At 38.7% G+C, this 12,615-nt stretch overlaps 1 protein-coding gene across 15 annotated transcripts in view; it reads right to left on the minus strand.

Moving 5' to 3' along the window:
- Nucleotides 1-12,615, minus strand: part of ANKS6 (ankyrin repeat and sterile alpha motif domain containing 6) — a 65,202-nt gene that overhangs the window by 23,064 nt on the left and 29,523 nt on the right. For 9 of the 15 annotated variants that reach the window (XR_002517504.2, XR_001895716.3, XM_031654349.1 and 6 more), the window contains one exon: nucleotides 1,773-1,959. Coding sequence is in view for 10 of the 15 variants with exons in the window: in XM_031654349.1 (XP_031510209.1) it covers nucleotides 1,773-1,959 (187 nt within the window). In the remaining 5 variants the exon portion in view is untranslated. The remainder of the gene's footprint in view (nucleotides 1-1,772; nucleotides 1,960-12,615) is intronic. The other 6 variants (XR_002517505.2, XR_638262.3, XR_002517506.2 and 3 more) reach the window with 1 other exon arrangement.

Raw genomic sequence — 12,615 nt, forward strand, 5'->3', positions numbered from 1 at the left:
TCCCAGAATATCATAAAAACAGAGGATGGATTGCAGCCCCTGGCCTATAACAATCATATACCACAGGACAAACAGCTTGTGGCCTCAAGACCTAGGAACTCTCAATGGGAAAACTAAGCTTTCTGAACCAGAGAAATTATTCTACAAGTAAAGTGCTATTGGCCCTCTTCTTTCTTCATCCCAATTAGGACTTTGCAAACCATTTTTAATAATGAACAAGAGGGAAAGAGAGTGGGTATGGGCAGTCCATACAGACATCCACTGTCTCCACTGTTTTTGGAAAACAATGGGGCATAAATACCTAACTGAATCTCCAGGGGCTTCAATTCCTGAAAACCTCAGAGGTGGGAGAATTCACGAGTGTGGAACTCAAGACTCCACATAGAAAATACAGTTGGGGAGGAAGGAGTTTGCTGGTGAACCTCTGAGGCCTTGATAAATGATCACACTGGATATCACAAAACAATAAAAGTAGCCCCCAAATAAGTAGGATACCAGTGGCAGCACGCATTTATCAACTTAGTACAGACTAGAGCCTGTGCAGGTGATTCCAACTTACCTTGCTCAGCAGAACCTGCTCAGCACCCTCCTCCTCAGCAGCTGCAGCGAGCTGCCCACAAATGCATTTGTGAGGGCCACATACACAATCAGATTTTCCTCCCTGCTGATTTATATTCCTCGATTTGCACCTGCCTGGGCCCCAGGTGTCACCAAAGCTCCCTTCCTCTTTCCCCTCTCCCAGCTCCTAGGGGCCACTAGACGGCAGTTTAAAAGGATGAGATTCCTTTCTTCATCTGCCTTTATCTTTCCTGGGGCCTGACTGCAAAGCCTCTGCTCCTGCCCTACCACCCACTCCATCTTCCCTCATCATTCCTGCATGGGGGCTGCAGAGGCTGTAATTCACAAGGCAGGTTCCGAGGCTCTCCTGGCTGCAGCAGACATCAACTGCTTTTGCTTGCCCCCACCCATCCCCCTCCTCCTGGAAACAGTATTTCCAAATTTTCCTTTGAGGAACTCTTTCTCTCCCACTTCCAATACACAAATGTCAGCAGGCTGGACCCCAACTCCGCTCCAAAGCAGACAACTGACCCAAGGGGCATGGCCAATCAACATGTTCCACCCCTGTGGACACAGAGATAGTCAAGGATGGGCAACCGACCCAGGTCATTATAAATACAGCCAAGCCAATGGCCTTACTTGGGATTTTGATGGACCTACTGAGAAAGTAGCACTCTTTCTGCTGGGGTTGAAAAATTAGTATGAAGACAAAACTATGCCTGAAGCTGCTTGCCACCACTTGGAGAGAGCCTACGTGAGACCTGGAAACATTCCCAAAGCACCTGGATTCACGCATGGCTGAAGCACACCCTAGACACTCTCATCATATGAGCCAATGAAATGTCAGGTTTCATTTTTTTTCCTTGAACCAGTGTGAATGGAGTTTCTCTCACTTGCAACTGAAAGAATCCTGACTGGTACAGGGTCCAGGGAAAGTAAGTTCGTGTTGGAGAAGCATTTCCACGGGTGTATGTTTGTGCATATAAACAAAACTCACCTATACTCAAAAACTCTGAGGGAGCATACCATACCTTTGCACAGCGAAGACAAAAATACAAGGCAGAATCAGAGAAAAGGAGGGACATGTTTGTTGTAAATTTTCTTAAAACCTGACCTAGGATGGTTATAACAATTAAGGTCACCTTGCAGTTCTTTGCTGCCAGGTCATCATGGTGAGAGGACTAGGTGGGGTTTCAAGCCCTCAGGGGACTCACCTTCATCTGTGATGGTGCCACTGCTGGAGCCCCCACTGCTCTTGGACTGCCGATGGGATGAGGAGGAAGACACTGAGGACTCTGCAGTGTGCCCTTTGGGTGAGGGGGAGGGCGTGAGGGTTGGAGAGGTGCTCTTGGAGGTAGTGGAAGTACCAGATGGAGGCCTTTTGCTGGTCTCCAATTTCTGCTGAGCAGAGTAAGACAAATACATAAGCCATCGCCTGTAGGGTAGAAATGATGAAAACAGACACCCACAACAGGGAACATGGGCGGTATCTGACTCAACACAATGTTTAACCGGGGCTATGAAATCTACTTTTAAAAACATGCAAAGCAGAAACAGCATTATCAGAACAATTAAGAGGAAAATCCAACCCTGGAGCAGAGACAGGATGAGATCAAATAGCTGCACGTTATGAGTCAGGAAACCCCGTCCCAGTCCTGCCCTTCAGCTACTTGCATTGTGTCTTTGGCCAAGTCCTCCGAGCTCTCTGGGCCTCAGTTAACCAGTTGTAAAATCAAAGTGTGGCTTATGGAGGCACAAAGTCTCTTTCTGTTCTTGATGCTCCTTCATCTACACCAGTCACTTCCAAGCTTTTCACCAAAGAACACGTATTCTTCCCTTTTTCTCATTGGTTAGCTTTACAACAAAGGCTTTTTACATTAAAATAATTCTAGACATATAGAAGAGCTGCACAGATAGAATAGAGTTCCCATATACCCCTCACACAGCTTCCTGATATTAACATCTACATCATCACAGTATAATGATCAAAACTAAGCAGCTGACATTGACACAACACTATTAACTAAACTACAGACTTCACTGTGTTTCACTGGCTGTTCTTCTCATGTCCTTATGCTGGTCTGAGATCCGATCCAGGACCCCACGCTGCATGGAGCTGTGCTGTATCTCCGTAGGCTCCTCTGACCTGTGACAGCACTGTCTTTCCTTGTCTTTCATGACCCTGACATTTTTGAAGTCTTGGTCAGGTATTTTGAAGAATGCACATCATTTTGGGATTGTCTTATGTTTTCCCATAATTAGATGTGCTTGTGAATGTAGGGGGCAATGACCACAGAGGTGATACGCCCATTCAGTGCATCATTATGCAGAGAGGACATAGTATCTGATTACTGGCGATGGTAACCTTCATCACTTACATGAGGGGATGTCTGCCAGATTTCTCCATTATAAAGTCACTATTTTTCTTTTTAATATTATTTGGGCCGGGTGCGGTGGCTCACACCTGTAATCCCAGCACTTTGGGAGGCCGAGGCAGGCAGATCAACACATCAGGAGTTCAAGACCAGCCTAGCCAATATGGTGAAACCCCATCCCTACTAAAAAATACAAAAATTAGACAAGCGTAGTGGTGGGCGCCTGTAGTCCCAGCTACTTGGGAGGCTGAGGCAAGAGAATCACTTGAACCTGGGAGGCAGAGGTTGCAGTGAGCTGAGATCGTACCACTGCACTCCAGCCTGGGTGACAAAGTGAGACTCTGTCTCAAAAAATAAATAAATAAATAAAAATAAAAAATAAAATATTATTTGGGAAAAGATTTTTTGGGTAACTATTTATTAAGGTTCTGTCCATTAATTTTGCATTCACTGGCGAGTCTCACTGAGGCAAGTGTTACAGTGGTGTTCCCATGGTGATTTTCTATTGCCCTCGTTCCTTCCACATTTATTATCTGTAATACTTCTATAAGGAAGAGTTGTTCTTTCTCTCCCATTTATTTGCTCAATCATTTATTCCTATCAGTATGGGCTCATGGGTATTTTTTATGCTCTGGGCCATAATCCAATATTACTGTTATTTTGTAGCTCATTATTACAGCTTCGGCCATTGGGAGATCTTTTGGGTTGGCTCCTGTATCCTTCTGACGTGCCATCTTTCTTTCTTTTTAAAAGTATTTCCCTACTTTCTGACACCACAAAATACTTTAAGCTCATCTTATATTTCTGTTGACCCAGTACTAGAATAAACCACTTCTCCAAAGCTTTCCAAGGTCCCTTTTATTAGAGAATGGTATTTAGAAAAACAAAATCTGGGCACTAGGTGCTCACTGGTACTGGGACATCACTGCTTCTAGGTCCTCAAAGTGGACAAAGACACATATACACTAACCCTTGTATACACACATAGCCACATCTACTTTTATATCTACTAACTTTGTGTGTGTGCAACTCTCTGTGTATTTAAAAGCATGCACTCATACTGATTCATACCGATATCTCTGACTTCAATCCAACATCCATAGGTTTTGTTCTAGCATTCCTCCTTTGATTCTGTCTCTGACAGTAAAAACTTTGCTACTTACTTATTCAATCCTGGTATACATGTTAAGTGTACATGTATGCAAAAAAAATTTTTAGCCCATATCCTGGTAAGGATAGCAGAACTGTTAGCCCATACGCTGGTAAGAAAAAAAATATCAACTAGAGTACAGTACTTGTATACAGTACTTTTTGTCTTTAGCCTAATATCCACTCAACACATGATTTTCTCCTCCACCTCCTACAATGTGGTTAGGTCATTCATTTGTAACACACTTAGACCTTTTGTCATAGTTTGCATTATGTCTTTGGTTCCTGGTTGATTTTGTTTTTTTTTTTTTTAATTTGCATACAGTAAAAAAAAATAGCTCTGCTGCATACAATTCCATGGGATCTGACAAACACGGTGTTATGCATCCACCAAGAGAGTATGATACAGAAGAGTTCCATCATCCTCTGAATGTCCTTAAGCGGTCCTTTTCTAGCTAATCCCTCCTCCTAACCCCAAGCCATAAAAACAAAGACTCTATGTTCCATCCTGTGACTAGAGAGGAAAAAAATAAACTATTTTTCCTCTATTCTTACCCCACAACAATCAACACAGAATGTGTCTGTGACCAAACATACGGAGCTTTCTTCCCCTACACACCAACCAAGCAATCAGTTCTGCAGTGGACACCAGCTGAGTATCCTCCAATTCAAGTCTGACACGATCTATCTGAATACAGCATCAAATCCCACAGGTTGAGGGCTCAGTCTCAGGAGACTGCCCCCACTTCAGATGCCAACTGCAAGCCCCAGATTGCTTTACCTGTGCTTTTGACTGGCTATAAATCAGAGTTCCCACAATTCCCTCTTTGGGTTTGAATAATTGGTTAGTGGCTCACAGAACTCAGGGCAACACTTACTTACATTTACAGGTTTATATGGAATATTATTCAGCCATGAAAAGGATGAAATCCTGTCATTCAAAGTGCTTTTGACTGGCTATAAATCAGAGTTCCCACAACTCCCTCCTTGGGTTTGACTAATTGGCTAGTGGCTCATAGAAATCTGGGAAACACTTACTTACATTTACTGGTTTATATGGAATATTATTCAGCCATAAAAAGGATGAAATCCTGTCATTCAAAGCAACATGGATGGAACTGGAGGACATTATGTTAAGTGAAATAAGCCAAGAATGGAAAGTGAAAACACCACATACTCTAACTCATATGTGGAAGCTTAAAAAGATGATCAATGAAAGTAAAAAGTAGAACAGAGGATACTAGAAGGTGGGAAGGGAGGGACAGGAAGAGATTTGTTAAAAGAATACAAAATTATAGCTAGATAGGAGGAATAAGTTCTAGTGCTCTATACCACTGTAGGATGACTACCGTTAACAATAACATACAGTTTCAAAAAGCTAGAAAGAGGATATTGAATGTTCCCAACACAAATAAATAAGTGTCTGAGATGATGGATATATAATTACCCAGATCTGATCACTATATATTATATGTATCTAAATATCACTATGTACCCTGCAAATATGTACAATTATTATGTGTCAATGAAAAAAATAAAAATTTAAAGATATTTCCAGGATATAAATAAATAAATGTATAGGGCAAAGCATGGAGGAAGGCACAAGGAGCTCCCACGCTCTTCCTGGGCATACTACCCTCCAGGAGTCTCCAGGGGTTCAGCTGCTTGGCTCTCTGAACCCAGTCCTTTTCAGGTTTTCACGAGAACCTCATTATAGAGGCACAACTAATTAAATCATTGGCCACTGATTATCAACTAAACCTTCAAACCCTCTCCCTCTCCCCAGAGGTTGTGGGGTAGAGTGAAAGGCTCAACGCTCTAATCCTGCCTTGGTCTTTCCTGTGACTGGTTGCCATCCTGAAGCTACTTAGGGGCTGCCAGCCATCAGTAAATTCATTAGCACACAAAATGACATCACTTTGGAGATTCTAAGGATTCAGGAATTGTATGACAGGAAACTGGATGAAGACCAAATACACATTTCACAGTTATCACACATCCCTACAGTGTTGCTGTTTCCAGAATGTCATATAAATGGAATCACACAATTTGTAGACTTTTGGGTCTGTCTTCTTTCACTCAGCATAATGCCTTTAGGATTCACTCAAGCAATCGCGTGTATCAACAGTGTGTCCCTTTGTGATGCTGTGCTGTGTTCTATTGAATGAATACTACAATTAGTTTATCTATTCACCTGTTGAAGAACATTTGGGACGTTTCCAGTTTGGGGTGATTACTTTGTAAAACGAATACAAAGATTCACAGATTTTTGCATGAGGAGAAATTTTTTAAAAATCTACCTAGTAGTCAGCAGTTAGCTGGGTCACATCACAAGTGAATGTTTAGTTTTATAAGAAACTGCCTATCTTTTTCAAGATGGCTGTACCATTTTGCATTCCTATTAGCAATTAATGGGAGTTCCAGTAGTTCCACATTTGTCATCAGCAACTGTACCTTTTTAAATCTTAGCCAGTCTAATAGGTATATAGTTCTATCTTAATTATGGTTTTAATTTGCATTATCCTAGTAACTAATGATGGTTAAACATCTTTTCATATGCTTATTTTCCATCTTTATATTTTCTTTGATGAAGTATATGCTCAAGTATTTTGCCCATTTTTACATTTATGTTTTATTGTTGAATTGAGGGTTCTTTATTTAGTCTGGAAAAAAAGACTTGTTTGTTTTTTATACAGATAGGGCCTCACTCTGTAGCCCAGGCTGGAATGCAGTGGCAACATCATAGGTCACTGCAGCCTTGAACTCTTGGGCTTAAGCAATATTCCCACCTCCACCTCCCGAGTAGTTGGGACCACAGGCATGAGCCACTGCACCTGGTTCCTGGATAAAAAACTTTTTCCAGATCTATGATTTGAAAATACTCTCTCCTAGTCTGTGGCATGACTTTTCATTTTCTTAATGGTATCTTTTGCAAGGCAAAAGATTTGAGTTCTGATTAAGTCCAAATTTGCCAATTTTTTCTTTTATGTAACATGCTTTTGGCACTGTAAGATATATATGGAGGTTCGTTTTCTTGCAATATGAACATCCAATTGTTCCAGCACTCTTCATTGAAAAGACTACCCTTTCTCCACTGAATTGCCTTTCTACCTTTGAAAAAAGAATTTAGTTGGCTTGTCTTGTGTGGGTCTATTTTTGGGCTCTCTCTTTTGTTCCACTGATCTAGTTGTCTGCCCTTTCGCTAATGCCACACTGGAGCTTTATGGTAAGTCTTGAAATTAGGTAGTGTGAGCCTGCTAACTTTATTCTTTTTCATACGACTATTATAATTTTTTGTATCTCAATATAAAATTTATAATCAGTTTCTAGATCTCTATAAAAAGAGCTTGCTGGGATTTTGATTGGGATTACATTTAATCTGTAAATCAAATTGCAGAGAATTGGCATCTTCATAATCACAAGCCTTCCATCTCTTCATTTATTTAAGCTTCTTTGATTTATCAGTATTTTGTAGTTTTTGACCTATTGATTCTATACATATTTTATTAGATTTATACCTAAGTATATTATATTATTATATTCCATATAATACATTTTCACATAACTTCAATTTCATAAACGTTAAATGTATTAAAAATATTTTTAAAATTTCAAATTAAAAAAATTCTAAATGTCCTAATGCTAAATGTTTTTTTTTTTTTTTTTTTTTTTTTTTTTGGAGACAGAGTCTCGCGCTGTGGCCCAGGCTGGAGTGCAGTGGCGCGATCTCGGCTCACTGCAAGCTCCGCCTCCCGGGTTCACGCCATTCTCCTGCCTCAGCCTCCTGAGTAGCTGGGACTACAGGCGCCCACCACCGCGCCCGGCTAATTTTTTGTATTTTTAGTAGAGACGGGGTTTCACTGTGGTCTCGATCTCCTGACCTTGTGATCCGCCCGCCTCGGCCTCCCAAAGTGCTGGGATTACAGGCGTGAGCCACCGCGCCCGGCCTAAATGTTTATTACTACTGTAGAGAAATACAGCTGACTTCTGGATATTGACCTGTATTGTATCCTGAGACCTTGCTGGACTCACTTATTCATCCTAAGAGCTTTTGTGTAGATTCTTTGGAGTTTTCTATGTGAACAGTCATGTCATCTAAGAACAGAGATAGTTTTGTTTCTTCCTTTCCCGTCTGTATGCCTTTTATTTTTCTTGCCTTATTGTACTACCAATATTTTTGGTACAAAGTTGACAGTTGGAGGTAAGACACAACAACCTTGTTCCCAGTCTTAGGGGGAAAATAATATTTTACCATCAAGTATAATCCTGGCTATATGTATTTTATGTCAGATTCAGGAAGTTTCCCTCAATTCCTAGTTTGCTGAGAGTTTTAATGACAAATGGATTTTAAATTTTGTTAAGTGCTTTTTCTGCATATTCTTCTTTAGTCTGTTCATACGGTGAAAGCTAATGATTGATTTTATAATGGTGAACCAGATTTGCCTTCCGGGGATGAACCCCACTTGGTTAGAAGGCATTATACTTTCTATTTAATCATGGGATTAGATTTGCTCATATTTTGTGAAGGATTTTTATATTTATATTCATGAGGGCTATTGGTCTGTCATTTTTCTTTTCATGTTAGTCATAAAAATACATCCTTGTTCCCAATCTTAGGAGAAAAGAAAATCTTAGCGATTTTCTATAATAATATAGGGGTCAATTCTCCAAGACATGCAATCCTAAATGTGAACACAGCTCGTGAGGCAAAAACCAACATAACTGAAAGGAGAATAGACCAAACTGCAGTTACAGTTGGACACTTTAAAACTCCTCTCTCAGAAATTAATAGAACAAGTAGACAGAAAATCAGTAAGAATATAGAAGACATGAACAACACTATCAACCAACTAGACTTAATTAGACATTTATGGACATTTATAGAACTCCTCTCCCTCAACCATAACAATAGAATGCACTTTCTTTCCAATTGCCTATGAGAAATTCACCAAAATAGATTACATTCTAGGGCACAAAATAGACCTCAAAACATTTAAAGGGACAGAACTAGAAACAGAACTATAATCAAATTAAACTAAAATCCCCAATAACAGAAATATTTCTGGAAAACAAATAATTGAAAAATAAACAATATGTTTCTAAATAATCCATGGGCCAAAGAGGAAATCTCAAGAGAAGGGGAAAATATTTTGAACTGAATTAAAATTAAAATATATCAAATTTTGTGGGATGTAGAAAAAGCATCACATAGAGGTAAATTTATAGCATTAAATATCTGTATTAGAAAAAAAGAAAGATCTCTAAACTGTAATCTAAGCTTCCACCATAGGAAACTAGAGGAACAAGATAAAACCCAAAGAAAGTAGAGGGAAAGAAATTATAGATAAGAGCAGAAATCAATGAAATTGAAAACACAAAAATAGAGAAAATCAATAAAACCAAAGTTGGTTCTTTGAAAACATCAATAAAATTGATAAACTTCTAGCCAAACTAATTAAGAAAAAAAGAGAGAAGTCACAAATTACCAATAGCAGGAATGAAAAAGGAGACATTCCTACTGATCCTATGTAATAAAATGGTAATAGATACATACTATTAACAACTCTATATCCATAAATTCAACAACGTAGATAAAAGGGAATTACTCCTTGAAAGATACAAAGTACAAAAACTTACTCAAATAGAAATAGAACACCTGAATAGTCCTATATCTATTAAAGAAATTCATTCTGTAAGTTAAAACCTTCCAAAAGAGAAAATGACAGGCCCAAATGGTTTCCCTGGCAAATTTTATCAAACATCTAAGGAAAAGGTAATAAGAACTGTACACAGTATCTTCTAGAAAACTAGAAGAGGAGATAATCCCAATTCATTTTACGAGCCAACATGACTCTAGTTTTTTCTTTCAGTACTTTAAAGATGTCACAACACTGTCTTTGATTTGCATGATTTCTGACAAAAAGTCTGCTATAATTCCTATTTTTGTTTCTCTGTATGTAATTTCCTTCAAGAAAAGGCTGCCTTCAAGATTTTCTCTTTGGCTTATTTTCAGTAGTTTAAACATAATATGGAGGGGTATATTTTTTGATATTTACCCCATTTAGTGTTCTGTGACCTTCCTGGATCTGTGGTTTGGCATCTGTCATCAATTTGAGAAAATTCTCAACCATTATTTGTTTTCATTTTTTAGGCATTATTTCTTTACATATTCCTTCTGCTCCACCTTTCTCTCTTCTTTTAGGGATTCCAATTATCTCTATGCTATGGCATTTGATATCATGCCATGACTTTTGAGTACTGTTTGTTTTGTATGTGTTTCTTCTTTCTTCTTTTGTGTTTCAGTTGGGGTAAATTCTACTGATCTAACTTCAAGTTCACTGATTCTTTCCCCGGCTGCCTCAAGTCTACTGAGGTGCCTGTCAAAGGTATTTCTCAACTCCATTACTGTTTTTTTTTATTTCTAACATTTCCATTGGGTTTTTTCTCATAGTTTCCATCTCTCTACTAAAACAGTTACCCAAAGTTACCCATAAGATCTTGCATGTTGTTTATACTTTCTATTAGGACCTTTAACATATTAATCTTAGTTATTTAAAATTCCCTGTCAAATATTCTAACACCTTTGTCAGATCTGATTATCATGATTGCTTCATTTCTAAGGAGTGTGGTTTTTCTTGTCTTTTTGTATGTCTTGTAAATTTTGCTACAAATTGTACATATTATAGAGTATAGACTGAGATTTCTAAGCATAAATAGATATATCTTTCTTCCTACTAAGACTTTAATGCTCCTTCTAGCTGATTATATGCCTGAGTGGAAAAAGAAGACCTTCCCTGAGATTTTGAAAGACTTTACCAAAAAGCTGGCTATATCACTAATATATTCTTCTCTCTTTTCTCTGCTCTTTCCATGAAGACAGACAATCCCAAATAGAATTTCTGATTAAGCAGGAGATAATTAATATATCCCCACAGATCTATCCCAGCCAAAAGCGAGTAACATGATACTCTGGACCATATGGGCAACATACTGGGGAAGAGGTGGGGAAATATAAGATTATTTGGGATTCTGTGAAATATTTGAATTGTTCTCAATATCCCTTGAGTGGTAGGTTGATTCTGTTAAGGACATCATCTCTACCCTTCCCTCTGCACATAGTTCTGTATGCTGTCCTGCTGTAGGCATACTAACTTGCTTAAACAATCCGATTGGTTTTCAACCCATGCCTTTAGCCACTGCCATGAGAACATGTCCAGGCTTGCTGTAGACACATGTGGCTCAGTTGTCCTGGCCATGTTGGCCACCATCCAGGTGAGTGATCCCTGCAGACCAGAGAACTGCCCACATAAGTCCAGATTAAACTGCTGACCCACAAACATACCAGCAGCTAAGTAATGTTTTTGTCTGAAATGACTGAGTTTTAGGGTAGGAACAGAAAGCTGATATATCTAGCAGGCCTTCTGGCCTCCAGAGATCTGGGAAGTATTGGTGCACACTCTAACGACATCTATGCCGTGTCTCCTGGAGCTCATATCACACTGATTCATGGCCCTGCTAGATGCCATGCCCTGTGGATATTCCACCATTACAGCGAGTTATTTTAAGCAAAGTACAAAAACCAGATTCAGGAGGCTCATATTTTGAATACTAATTTCTAATTTTTACTAAGGTAATCTTTGAAAAAGCACTTCATCTCTCTATTTTGCTGCTGGGATAGAAAACCCACTTCTGTGTCCTTTGATTTAAGGCTGTGGTTTCTATGAGCCCTGGACTGGGCTGGCTGCAACAGACGCTCTGGCAGGAAAAACATTCCCCAGACTCTCTCCTGAGAGTCTCATTCAGGTATGCTGGGGTGGAGCCCAGAAATCTGAATTTTTAGACAGCTCCCCAAGATCATAACATACTATTAACATTATGTTACAAATGTCAGGTGATCGTTGAAATGGATGGTTTCCCCAGTTTACTGCTTCCTGAATGCATCTTTTGATACAATCTCCTGTCATCAGAATATACTTATATATAATGTATGATCAATACATCAAAATAATAGTTAATACTTAATATAATAAATAATAGTTAATGTAATTTATAACTTGGAAATGTCTGCTTATTTCCAACAAAAATTAAAGGAAGCTAATATATAACACATCCAATAAGACCATCAGAAAATAAACAAAATTTTAGACAACAAAGAAACACTGTATCAAAGCCTCAAAACAGTACACTTCATGAGTAGCTGAGTTTCCTAGTAGCAAAGGTAAAGAAAGAAATACAATAATTATAAAAATTCTTACTATCTGATAAAATATATCGAAGTATCAGTAGAGACTTTTTTCCCCACAGCCAAATTATAAAAGGAACTTAATCGTATAGGACTTTTACACAAATTATTTTGAAGATAAAAAAATGGAAAATAAGTGAATGTATACGGAGAAAGAATCTTTTTGGAGCTACACTGTAAAAGGAATCTAATTATATAGGTCCTATTGCATAAGGGATCTTAAATAACAAAAAGAGTTGTGTAACCAACAGTAGCTGGGCAGAAAATGACTATTTCTCACACAGTACATGT

This window comes from Papio anubis, chromosome 13 (assembly GCF_008728515.1).
Source record: "Papio anubis isolate 15944 chromosome 13, Panubis1.0, whole genome shotgun sequence".
In the NCBI taxonomy this organism is placed as follows: Eukaryota; Metazoa; Chordata; class Mammalia; order Primates; family Cercopithecidae; genus Papio; species Papio anubis.